Source organism: Syngnathoides biaculeatus, chromosome 15 (assembly GCF_019802595.1).
Source record: "Syngnathoides biaculeatus isolate LvHL_M chromosome 15, ASM1980259v1, whole genome shotgun sequence".
Taxonomy (NCBI): Eukaryota; Metazoa; Chordata; class Actinopteri; order Syngnathiformes; family Syngnathidae; genus Syngnathoides; species Syngnathoides biaculeatus.
In genome coordinates, this window is record NC_084654.1 from 15,311,734 (window position 1) to 15,325,581 (window position 13,848).

Below are 13,848 nucleotides of genomic sequence, written 5' to 3' on the forward strand. Positions count from 1 at the left end.
GTTAGGTGTCAGCCCCCATTCATTATCTTGTTGTTGGCTCCACTTTCATCACGTGATCACACGAGGAGGTGGCCCCTCACTGGCTGACTGACTGACTGACCGGCACACCGACAAGTCTTTACTGGAAGGAAGGAACAGTGACGTCAGCATCTGCGACCCTTTTCCTCCGGTCGCTCCCGCCTCAGCGAGTCAGGCGCAACAGAATATTTCATCATATTTCTCTCTTTTAGTAAACCTTTTCACCATGGCAATGAGGTACTGGATGATGAAAAGCTTCGTTTTGCGTCGTAGGGCCTGATTTGCTGATAACATTTAGAACAGTTGCACTTAGTGTAGTGAGCTCCTAGATGTGACATCATGTGACTTTCGTGTGTGATTTGCGAAGCATACAATGGCAATTACTGCATCAAAGCTGCTAGCAGAACAGATGGAAATTTCCTCTGCATGCATTTCAGTGGACACGGTGGCGTTGGGCTTCCAGGCATTTACTGCGTGCGCACAACCTGTCAGTGCTCAAACACACGTTTTGTGCGCTTTTGTTTGACTTTTGTGTGCGTGTGTGCATGCTGCTCAAGCCTACGTGCACACCTGTCCACTGCTGTCCCACAGAGGGAGGTGCGTTTGCTTTAGTCACAGGATCCATTGATGCCGTGAGTGGAAATGAAACACCCCCTGCCTACCTCGGATGCAAATTAAACGAACAGAAATCAGGTGTGGGTAATTGTTAGAATCCCTGTTGGGCCTTCTACAAACAGAGCAGCTGCGAACACACGCATACCCGCACAACCGCAGTGAGAAAACACAGTTGTGCGTTACTGGGGAAAATGGGATCATGACGAGGATTAAAAAGGCTTTTGTATCCAAACACTTATTGAGATGCTAACGCTTAATTTAAACCGGATTGTATATCATACAGTGCAGCAAAAATTGTTGTATATCCAAGATCATTTTGACCGACACCCAGCAGCTGTGACCATTCGGCCTTTACAGAGACAATGTGGCTTCAGTTTTGACTGACACTTTAGGAAATGTATTATCTGACAATGTTGACTATTGAGTGGTACGCATGTGCCTCACAGCTCTGAGTTTCTAAAAAGCTTTGTGAACTTTAATTGCTTATAGATGCCACAAGATGTCAGGGACAAGTAAGCGCCTCAACTCACTTCAGTTCCTTGGCACTAGATGACACCGAAGCAATGCTGTTATTGCATTAGCGTGAGTTTATCAGAGAATGATGGAGGGTAGCTTCCCAACAGAAAATTTGCAAATTACCGTAATTTCCAGCATCTTATAAGACGTGACATTTTTCACACGCTTTCAACCCTGCGGTTTATGCGGTGATGCGGCTAATTTGTGCATTTTCTTCTAACGGCCGCAAGGGAGCACTCGACCGGAAAAGGTAAGAGTGAGACTGGTGGAATATATGTGCCGAGGAAGTGACTTTTACTGGTCTGGCCCTGTTAGCGTTGTGCTACCGTGTTACTCCGTGTCGCAGTGATTTTTACCGGTATGTTTTTTTTTTTTTTTAACCGGCCCTGTCAACGCGGCGGCGCTAGCGTTAGCATTAAACTCTCTGTGTACTGTCTTTCTTTGTAAATATCTCGTGTTCCAATGTGGGTTTCAATGTGTGCACTTGCAGCTTTTACACAGCTGCGGCCTATGTATGTACCAACTGGTATTTCCTTTACAAATGTACTGGGTGAGGCTTATAACCAGGTGCGCTCTGTAGGCCGGGAATTACGGTCGTCTGTTTGCAGAATGCTCAACTATGAATTCCACTGTATTACTGTAAAACCCTGAAAGAAATTGTTTAAAAAATGCATTATAGAGCTGGCTCACATGATGAATTGTAATATCGTAGAGGTTGATGGTGCTAGCTACTGGGGTATGTGGAGTAGTATTCGAAATAATAATAGTCCAATGTGACTAACCAGGAGAAGTAGGCCCAACACGATTGAAGTTGGAGAAACTTGCCCATACCATGATGGTTGCAATGCTAAATGCTCAAAATGTTTTTAAGGTGCCACAAGTTGACTGACTCCATGCCACCAGATGTGAACCAGTTATATATATTTAAAAAAAATGTAGTCATACACCTAAATATTAGTTTAATGGTTCAAAGGATTGGTAAATCCTAGAAACAAAAAAAAGTTTGTACAAAATAGGTTTGAGTTTGTAAAGTCAATGGGAGAGTGCTATTTTCTGTAACATCCCCCTTACAACAAATTGCCCAATTGCACAGCCTTAAGAGTGTGTTTATCATGAATTCCGGGTCTTTCTGAGAATCTGCTGCACCTTCTTGTAACTTGTTTGACATGCGGCAAATCCATCCATCCATTATCCAACCTGCTTATCCTGGCAAGGGTCACAGGAGAGCCAGAGCCTAACCCACCCAGCAAATAAAAAACATATATACTGAAAACATGAATTAATCTGGTTAGTCACATTGGACTGCTATTGTTTTGAACACTACTGTACAAATTGACAGCATGAAGTATGCATTATTTAACCAGTAACAACATGATCTGAGACTAATGAAATTGAGCTAGTTAATTTACACATTGCAGCACTCTCAGGGAAGCTTTCAGCGGAGGATGCCCGGTTGGGAATGTTGCACATTTTGAAGGACAGGCGGCGTGGGAGTGGATTGTGTGTGCCGTTACGACCGTAAATACCTGCCAAGTTTGGGTTGTCTCCGTCTCCAAGCAGCTCACGGGAAAGTGTAATGATCAGAGCTTTTTCATTACGAGTACTACGTGAGCTAAGTGCTCGGTGGTCAAGGTGATGTGGTTTGTTCTCTCATATCGGTGGTGGAAGCTTCCCGAATTAAAAGGACGTGTTGTGTATTTCCTCCCTCCCTCCTTTGACTCGGGCGGATGTGTTGTACTCCTTGTGAGCGGAACACAATCCTTTTATTGTTTGCACCAGGGGGATGCTAAAATGCTCGCACTTGTACTCTGCTCAGTCCACCCACAGACTTTCCCTCTTGTCCTGCCTTGGCTTTTTCTTCGAAAAAGGTTTTACTTGTCTGCTAACAGTGGCACATTATTGGACGCTCCTCCGCCCTTGAGTCTGGTTCTTGAGCCTTTCCATTGTGATGGCCTGTTGTGGAGGGCATTGTCTTTGTGTGCTTTAGTAGGGATTGAGACTTGTATAAACAGTGAAGAAAATAAGTATTTAATACCCTGCTATATTGCAAGTTCTTCCACTTAAAAATCATGGACCTTTTCATCGTAGGTGCATGTCCACTGTGAGAAAGATAATCTAAAAAGAAAAATCAAGAAATCAAAATGTATGATTTTTTTTTTTTTATTTGTATGATACACCTGCAAATAAGTATTTGAACACCTAAGAAAACCAATGTTAATATTTGGTACAGTAGCCTTTGTTTGCAATTACAGAGGTCAAATGTTTCCTGTAGTTGTTCACCAGGTTAGCACAAATTGCAGGGGGGATTTTGCCCCACTCCTTCACACAGATCTTCTCTAGATCAGACAGGTTTCTGGGCTGTCACTGAGAAACACGGAGTTTCAGCTCCCTCCAAAGATTTTCTATGGGGTTTAGGTCTGGATACTGGCTAGGCCATGCCAGAACCTTGATATGATTCTTATGGAACCACTCCTTGGTTTTCCTGGCTGTGTGCTTCGGGTCATTGTCATGTTGAAAGACCCAGCCGCGACCCATCTTCAATGCTCTGACTGAGGGAAAGAGGTTGTCCCCCAAAATCTCATAATACATGGCCGCGGTCATCCTCTCCTCAATACAGTGCAGTAATCCTGTCCCATGTGCAGAAAAACACCCCCAAAGCATGATGCTACTACCCCAATGCTTCACAGTAGGTATGCTGTTCTTGGGATGGAACTCATCATTCGTCTTCCTCCAAAGAGAGTGTGTGAAATTATGACCAAAAACTTGCATTTTGGTCTCATCTGACAACAAAGGTTTCTCCCATGACTCCTCCGTATTGTCCAAATGGTCATTGGCAAACTTAAGACGGGCCTTGACATGTGCCAGTTTAAGCAGGGGAACCTTCCGTGCCATGCATGATTTCAAACGATGACCTCTTAGTGTATTACCAACAGTCACCTTGGAAACAGTGGTCCCAGCTCTTTTCAGGTCATTGACCAAGTACTGTCGTGGGCTGATTCCTCACCTTTCTAAGGATCATTGAGACCCCACGAGGTGGTATCTTGCATGGGGGTCCACTCCGATTGAGATTGACCATCATGTTTAGCTTCTTCCATTTTCCAATGATTGCTCCAACAGTGGACCTTTTTTCACCAAGCTGCTTGGCAATTTCTCCGTAGGCCTTTCCAGCCGTGTGGAGTTGTAGAATTTTGTCTCTGGTGTCTTTGGACAGCTCTTTGGTCTTGGCCATGTTACAAGTTTGAGTCTTACTGATTGTATGGGGTGGACACGTGTCGATGCAGCTAACGACCTCACACAGGTGCCTCTGATTCAGGATAATACATGAAGTGGAGGTGGACTTTTAAAGGCGGACTAACAGGTCTTTGAGGGTCAGAATTCTAGCTGATAGACAGACGTTCAAATACTTATTTGCAGCTGTATCACACAAATCGTTAAAAAAAAAAATCATACATTGTGATTTCTGGATTTTTCTTTTTAGATTATCTCTCTCATAGTCGACATGCACCTACGATGAAAATTTGAGACCCCTCCATGATTTCTTGAGAAGTTGCAATATAGCAGTGTGTTCAAATACTCATTTTCTTTACAGTATTATTTGTTTCCAAGATGCGATATATGCGATATTCTGGGCAAAAGTCAAGTATATCAACAAAACACTGTTTACTACCAGGGGAATGGAGGATAAACAGTCTTGTGTACGGTATATACGCATTTTAATGCACTCAAAAACACAGGTCACAGTATTATTTGCATCATATTCAAATATTGTGTGCTTCTACCAGCGCTTGAGATGTAACTCGTTTTAAATGACGTGTGTGTGGTTGAATGGCTTTAGTCTGGAAGAACTTGAAAGCCCTGACCTCAACCCCATGAAACACTGCTGTCCGTCTGCAACTCACGTGAACAAATCCATTATAGTTCTAATAAACCGTTGTGCCATTACTTTTGTCCACATAGTGTATGTACATTCCGATGTCCTGTCCTGTCATCAATGTAGATGAGGTTTTAAAGTTAGAATGTCATGTTCAACTTTGGCGCTTTTCATTACATGACAACAAAGAGAGTGTATTACTTTATTCTCATTTATAATAAATAAGTACAAGATGTAGCTTGCGTCTTTTCATGTCAGCCTCCATGAGACACCAAATAGGAATGTAATCATCTCTTTTTTTTTTTTCTTTCTTTCTGCACAGGTACTGCTTCATCGTGACGCTCGGCTATTTGATCGTGTGCCAGATCACGCGGGTCTATGTGTTCGATTACGGCATGTACTCTGCGGATTTTACCGGGTGAGCACAGACACGCATGTCCAATTTGTGATGCTGTGATGACGCTTCACCCCGAGAGTGTTGGAGCAAGAATGCGGAACGTTACTCCGCTGTGAGCGAGCCAAAGAGAAATGTGTCACACCGCTCGACGGCGTCTGCAGACGCCCGTCAATAAGGGATTCGCGGTTTGTTCTCTCCACACTTTTGTGACAATTCAAGCAGACTGCACCCTCGGCAAGGTGGGGGTGGGTTGTTGCTTGGCAACCAAATCCAAACCAACAGAGCCTGTTGGAGTGCACAGATTTCACTCTTTCATGTCCGCCTCCTCTTCCCCCATTTATTTTACTCACCTTTTATTACAGAACTTAACAGCGTGTAGTCATTTTTTTATGTGTAAGATTAGGATAGTGAAACTAACAAGGTTGAACACACCTTGGTTCAGTATGCCGGTTAACCTCCAATTTTTTCGGGAGGGAGAAATACAGAAGTCCAGTGGTTCCTTGGTTTGTCATACAAGTGCACAGTAAATGCAAGTTATTCCAACTATGAGTAAAAGATCACACACCTGCCTTTGGTGCGGGATCGATTCCCGCTCAGTGATTGTGTCGATATCTGCCCTGTGACTGACTGGCGACCAGTTCAGGGTGTAGTCCGCCTTTCACCCAAAGATAGCTGGTTTAAAGCTCCAGCTTTCCCGCAACCCTTGTGAGGATAAGCGGCTTGGATAATGACATGATAATCTTAACTACAGAGATGAATGACAAAGGCAAAATGTGTCACTCACGCATTGCACCTTATGACATTTAATATGAAGGCAACTCATGATAATACTAAAATTGTGACACACTTAATTTTCTTAACGTGTCTAAAACAGAAGTTACATTACATCTAGAAAATGCTAGCTGGAATTTGGTCATTTAATTATGCAAATATTCAAAAAAATAACTGAGACCAAGAGTAGGTAAAACGCGCTTCTACTTACAAAAAAAAATCACATCACGAAATGACTTCCGGAACAAATTAATTTTGTAAGTAGAGGTATCACTGTATTATCATCTTTTTGGATTTTGCACTCAGCGACTGAGTGGCAGCCATAAACCTAAAATCACTTTCCTGTAAACTGACAAAAATGGAGCTAGCCCGGTCCAGTTCTCAGTGGCTATACTTCTGCCGCGGAACTTCCTGACTTCTTTTGACTTTCATCTTCTCTTAATACCCCTTCCAATGCTAATTGTAGGAAATTCAGGGCATTCCACTTTAGAAGTCCCACTTCAAAGAAATCTTGTTTTTTTTATACAGATAATACACAGGATTTCTGTTCATTGTCTCATTATAAATCACATTCGCAATGGATAATGGGTTTATTGTTTTACATATGCGATCGTAAAGCAATATCGCGCCAACAAACAAGGGCTGCCATTGTGAAAGGATTCTTCTCAACGAGCATTCAAATGAAGGCTTTTATTATATTTAATGTCTGGTTAAGAGATCCAGACGGTGGATCAGTAAGCGGCTTGTGTGTTCTTGTCTTCATCAGGCCCATGATGGTGATAACGCAGAAGATTACAAGCCTGGCATTCGAAATACATGATGGTAAGTGCAACATGACTGTCTTTTTTCTCAGGAAAAATGGCTAGCTAAAAAAACAACAACAAAAAACAGATTACACGGTCACATTTCCAAGCCAATGATTCTTGAACCAGCACAAACAGTATAAATAATGTTACGTAACAAAGCACTGACACACTGGGCTCTCCTCACTCTGTCAAACGGTTAAATGGCTGACTTAAAACACAAGTTCCATTTTGCAAGAGGACACATGCCGTTAAAGCCGGAACATCCATTGCATTCTGGCCAAAGAAGGTCATGCCACATGAGGTCATCGGGCTACCAGGCGACATGCATGTGACACATTGTCACATTTTCGGAACTAATACTTTCGCTCCTATCACTGAGGATGATGAGTTTCTCGCCCGTTTCCAACTGTGTGTGTGTGTGTGTGTGTGTGTGTGTGCCTGTTTCAAAGTACAGTGATGCCTCGGTTCTCGACCACAATCTGTTCCAGAAAACGGTTCAAGAAGTGATTTGTTCAAAAAGCAAATCGATCTTTCTCATTACAATGAATGGAAAAAGAAATAATGCATTCCAAGCCTAAAAAATTTGGGCTTTTTAAAGCATTTTTTTTACTTTTCCTAATAAGAAATGTATTTATTTTTTGCTTAAAATGTATGCTTTAGTGGGAGAGTGTCTGTAGCGACTCGTCCCCCAGCCTTGTAAACTTTTTTTATTAACAAAAGTGCAGAATAGCTTTAAACAGGCAACTTGCCTTCTTTGGAGCCTTGATTGGGAGTTAATACGGTAATCCTCGATAAGAAGAAAAACAACAGAGGCTGTGTTACACAGAATAAAAAAAGTGCTCTGGTTGTGCGCACGTTATGTCATTTCCGTTTTTTTTCCGGGGGCGTTCGAATGGACAATAACAAAACGCGTCGTGGGTGGGTCAGCTGCTTGCGCCGCGTGCATTATGTTATTTCCAGGTTTTTTTTGGTGGCGTGGGAATTCACAACAAAGCGTATCGTGGGTCAGCTGGTCTGGCCGCGCGCAATATGTTGTATCCGGGTTTTGTCAGGGGTGTTCGAGTACCAATTTTCGTTCGACAACAGAAGCAAAAAAATCTCGAAATTTCTGTTCGAAAACCGATTTGTTCGAGAACGGGGACGTTTGAGAACCGAGGATTTACAGTACTGTAATCAGCGGTTCTTGAAACTAATTCGTCCAAACTTGCTATCACATTCAGGCGGGTTAAATCCTGGACTATGCACTTTTCATTTGTTGAACATATAAATGAGTTGCCATTCACACTTGTTTTAAAATCAATGGATGCATTTAGAGTCTTAACTTAACCTTTACGGTATGTTTTGGAGCTGTGTGAAGAAACCAGCCTACCCATGCAAGCACGGAAAGAACATGCAAATTCCACACAAGGAAGTTTGGAGCTGAGATTGATAGTCAGATCCTCTTGACCGTAAGGAAGCTACGATAACCACATTCGACCATGCTGCCCAACCGCGCACTACAATAATAAACATCATGATAATCTAATACTTTTTAACAGTGTCATTATCTTATTAAAAGCAGAATGCATGCTACAGCTTTAATATTGAATTGTACCTAATGAAATGGCAAAGAAGGGTATATCCCACTTGTGCACATGCACGTTAAGTGAGGCTCTAAATTAATTGGTGTAACGGTGACCACGTTTATGCTGTGCTCATGTTTACCAGTCATTAGAATTCCAATTTTATTTTAGCAAGTTGAATTAATGACCGTAATTTTTTAAAATGAAATGTATCCAATGACATGTCTTCACATTTTTTTCCCCCTTGGACATTCGTTTATAAAGATACCCACAGTGCAGGACAAGATTTTGTACACTAGCCTCATTAGTGTCAGATATGAAAGCAGCCTGTCACCCTGTTGCTGGGCTTCTCATTGACAACCTTAACCTCCCGAGACAAATATTTACTAAACCAGTGCTCAAGACTCACCGCTTAAAATATTTGTCACCAAGGTGCTGTTGGGAAAGTGCAGCCACTGCTTGTTTTAGTGTCGGACTTGAATATACACTCTAATGTTGTCTGTTTAATTTAAAGCTAAGTGCCTCTTACAAAGACCCAGCTACATTTTGGAGGGAGGGTGAGAAATTTCCTGATAGTTTTTTTTTTTTCCAGATCAGATTATTTGTTTGTATGACAGCTTGTTGCTAGGCAGATTTTGTACCCTCTGGCAGCGAACCAACGGCAACAAGTTTGGGTTTCAAATCTCAGCTCAGGTCATCCTGTGTGACATTTGCATGTTCTTTGCAGCGCTTATGTGCCATGACTTTTCTATGGATATTCCAGTTTATTTCACACATTTCAATTACATTCATGTTAAGTTGTACAATAAGTAGTAGTACTGTAGCAGTACTCTATCTGGTCTGTCCACGGTTTATCCCATCTTTCACTCAAAGATAGCAGGGATATATATATATATTAAAAAAAAATACAGTCCAGATTAAAAAAAATAAATTTTGAAATAAAAACATATTGGGGAAAAAAAGAACTATAGTGCTGACTGCTGGATTTTTTAGGGCACCGCGCCCTCCGGCCTGAATGCAGACAGTGTCAACAACTGCTTTAACCGATTGTTTCATCCTTGGATCTTTTGTCTGTTTGTAGGTTTGACCAAGCGGGATGGACAACTGACTCCAGGTCAGAAATACCTTGCAATCAGGTATGTGACTCAGGTATGTTTTTATTGCTCTAGATGACAGGACCTAACATTTGTGCTGAGTAGTGACGAAACAGTCTGAATCCGTTTTCATACGGTTCGTATGACTGTTTTAGATTTTCATGATCTTTGATTGCGTATTTCATGTAATGTGTTGTGTGTATTCCACAAGGGATACAGTGACTCTGTAACGCCAATTCTAATGATTCTTAAAAATAATACTGTAAATAAAATGAGAATTTGTGTTCAACCTCACTATACAATAAATATAGCTGTAGACACTTACTGGTCTGGAGCTTTAAAGTACTAATCCAGAAGAAATATATTTTATTTGTCTATCATACAATTGTAGCAAAAATGTAATTAGAAAAATAGTTACAAAATTCTCAACACAACAGAAATTAAATAAATAAGCGTCAAAGTCAGTCACAAGATTTTGTTCAAAATGTCACTTAGATCGGCAAGTTCCGGTACTCTCCGAAATGTGACGTCAAGTCACGTCAACATTTAGCCAGAGAGTGAAAAAGCTAGCAACGATAATGAGGAAGTGTGTTGCCTACTCAGTTTACGGGATTGGCCGACACATGATTAGGCAGGTTATGGATCAGGTTTGTGAAGACAAAGTGGGTGCGTTGGACTTACAAATCAAAGTGGACAGTAATATGCTGCAACCATTTCACGGAGGACCGCTTTTTTAGTATATTTTTTTCAATGAAATTTTAGCCACATTTGCATAATAGCCAAATAAAATACATTTCCTCAGGATTATTACTTTTGAATAGATAAAATCTCTGGAGGAGACTAAAAGTCATTTACCGGTAAAAGAAATATAGAGAACTTTGCTTTGGCAGTTAGACTAGAGTTCAAGTAGAGTTGTGATAATGCCGATAATTCTCATTTTGGTTCTCATGATGTGAAATTTTCCATACCGATTCACCTTTAGTGCTGAGTGATGTCTCTTTTAATCAAAGGGGAGTAATTCAGACCCAGTTTTATTTGGTACTGTACAGTGTTGAATGAGCGTTTGGTATTCAAGGAGCTACGTTGTGACTCTGGTGTGACCTGCTTCCGTCATGTTGGAAGTCCCAACTCTGTATTAGGTGTGCATTACAACAGCAGGTTTCTCTTTCCCCAAGCATTTTGCTGCAGGAGTGAGCACGGCCGCAGAGGTTCTGCAAGAATGTAAGAAGTAGGTCAGGGAATTAATACGTGACAACATCTTGAACAGAGCAGAGATTAGAGGTACAACAGACAGTGGGAGTGACATCTTGACATGGAACAAAGGATGAAGGGAGAGATTTATTGTAAAGCCAGGTACACTATAGACAAAAGTATTGGGACAGAAGGAGTACTGGGAAGACTCCAAGATGTTCGAGAGGCTGTTGTATACTTTTTGTTCATTATCTAGATGGGCATCATTAAGAATAAAAAGAAGAGTGTCTCCAATTTAGCTCCAGTGAGTACTCTTTGTCAGTATTGTTGTATGCTCTGTTTGTACGTGTTGCTCCTCAGAGTTAAAGTTAGCAATTGTCAGAAGGTTTATGATTACCGTAACATTTATTTTACTTTTTCTGTTCCTAGGCATGACTGTATAGTCTATGTTAGCAATAAACTAGCGGACCGTTGTTGTTGTTGATTGGTTTGGTTCAACATTTTGGTGTTAATATACAATGTTTAACGCAGTTTTACAGTAATCCTTAACTATGAGTGACAAATGAAAAGCTTGAAAGCAAGCACACTGTTTCTCATTTGGTGAACTGTGCTCGTGAGTTAGAAAAGGTGCTCAGCAATCCTTTTAAATGTGTATTTTAATAAGCCTAAATGCATCTGAGTGTGTGAAAACGCTAAAACTGTACAAAATGTATTATTATTTTTTAATATGGTATCCAATGTTCCTTCTCAATTTCCATGTCTGAGCAAACACACGAACTCCCTGAACTGCTAACAACATTGTAATAATAAATTCATCTCAAAATGCTCAACAACAACATGAAAAGAGATCAACTCAACAAATAAAACAAAAAAATCAACACATAGGGTCAAAAACATAAAATCAACTAGCAACAGATGTACGTGTGCAACTGTGGTCATGTGGTCTGGGAGAAAGTCCTGTAACTTATTTGAAATCACATGACTCAAAAACTAGTGAGAATATTTAATGATCAAGATCCTTCAATGAAATTTGGAAATTAAAGAATTTGGTTGATCACGAATCTGATGAAGTACTTATATTTCTTTTTCCTGTTTTTCCTGACTTTTACAATTGTTGCACACTTTGTCCCAACTAAAAAAAAACAAAAACAAGTCAGGGCGGGGCTCCCGCTCGACATGCACACCATTTAGAGATCAAATTTTGCATAATCGCCTGTGCTGTACCAGAAGTGTGTGATACTGTAAAAATTCCATTAATGCTGTAAAATATATAATTAGTTTTTTGAACATATCTACTACTTAAGATAATAGCATTTAATGATTATTAACCATTATACAGTAGATGGAAAATTTATTTATTACATTGGAATAAGCACAAAAAGCTGAAAAACATTTCACTGATGTTAACGTATGATGTTGGTCGCTCAAGACTTCTGAGAGCAACCTTAATTTTCCCCTTCTGTCCTTCTCACGTGTCCAGTGGTTGTACATGTTCTCCATATTGCTGGCCTCGGCCGCCTGCATCTTTGACTATATGTTTATCTCCTGATCCATATGGTCCACTTCAAGATGATTTCAGGATGCTGTTTAGATACGATTCATTAAGCTGAAGCCTCTGCACTGGAAGCTTGAAATGTAGCACAAATACCCCCCAAGCATTCACAATGTGACAGTTGAGGTAGTCCATCTTCCATTCTGTCCTCACTTTTCCCATCCGGAAACTCACTTGCTATTTTGGTTTCGCAACATCTCACCAAGTTTATTTCCCCCCTCTGTTTGCACATATGCCGACAATCATTCTATTCTCAGAGAATCACATTTCCTTTTTACTCTGGCTTAGTGAGGGGACGTATCACTACCCGTTCGTTTTTCCATTATTACAACGGGTCGACATAAGCAGCCCTTAGCACCATTAGCGTGTCTTTCCTCCACATCGGCCCCACCGCTTTGCTATCTGAAACGCTTGCGACGGCCGTCAATGACCTTGATCAGCTGCATGAATACATCTGTTAACCACCTCATTGACCGGAAATGCCAGTGACCGCGAGCTCACTCAATAGCACAAAGAATTTTATTTTCAATTCAGGTTGGAGGGTTTTTTTTTGTGTGTGATATCAGCAGTGCGCAATTGCAACCGTTATGGTATCTATTGCCGAATTTTATCTGTTGGGTTAGTTCTGAATTTATTGCTGCAACACATGGGAATTCATCGTAGTTTGAAGTAGCCTTGTATTGAAATAGTTTTGGTAAAATTAAGATTAAAGATTAAGTGATCATTTAGGGCTCTGACCAAATTTGTAATTGAATTGAGTCAGAAGTGGGTCAAAGATTTTGTCCACTTAAGTTCCCCAAATTTGCGTCATCTGTCCTTGTTAAGCCTCAATGCCTCGCTGCGTAAAGTTATTATTATATCCACATGTTCTTTCCATCTCACCCTCAAGGCGGATCCCCAGCCTGCTGGAGTACCTCAGCTACAACTGCAACTTCATGGGCATCCTGGCGGGACCCACCTGTGCCTACAACGACTATATGGCTTTCATCGAGGGCACGTGCTACCAACCACGTCACCATGAGAACGCCAACGGAAAAGAGAACGGCAAACACAAGCAGAGTGAACCCTCGCCCAAGGTTGGAATCACATATAAATAATGAACACTTTCGACTGATGCTGTCATGGGTGTTAAATAGTTTTATTACTGCCGTTGCCATTGCTACTGCTCTGGACTGAGAGGTGTTAGTAACAATTTGCTCCTATCATGTATCTACTGTACATAACACAGCCACAATCCACAATAAGAAACATTGTGAAATTATTACTCCATTGTCTCCAAACTAAAATTAAACATTAAGGTTGTTAAAGCAAAAATGTTATTGTATTGGGCATGTCTACATTTTTTATTTTTTGCCCAATTTAAAAGCGTTCTTAGACATCTTAATTACATGTTGGTGAAATGTTTTCCCAAAATACACAAAGGATAAAGACTTATAATATACAACACACACGATA

The 13,848-nt window shown here is 40.9% G+C and overlaps 1 protein-coding gene across 2 annotated transcripts in view; it reads left to right on the forward strand.

Moving 5' to 3' along the window:
- Positions 1-13,848, forward strand: part of mboat2a (membrane bound O-acyltransferase domain containing 2a) — a 60,825-nt gene that overhangs the window by 35,882 nt on the left and 11,095 nt on the right. The window contains exons 1-5 of one of the 2 annotated variants that reach the window (XM_061844068.1): positions 1,383-1,399; positions 5,343-5,438; positions 6,955-7,010; positions 9,638-9,692; positions 13,283-13,469. In XM_061844068.1, coding sequence (XP_061700052.1) covers positions 5,416-5,438; positions 6,955-7,010; positions 9,638-9,692; positions 13,283-13,469 — 321 coding nt within the window. In that variant the 5' untranslated portion in view covers positions 1,383-1,399; positions 5,343-5,415. Of the gene's footprint in view, positions 1-1,382; positions 1,400-5,342; positions 5,439-6,954; positions 7,011-9,637; positions 9,693-13,282; positions 13,470-13,848 lie in introns of those variants that run through there. The other variant, XM_061844067.1, reaches the window with a different exon arrangement.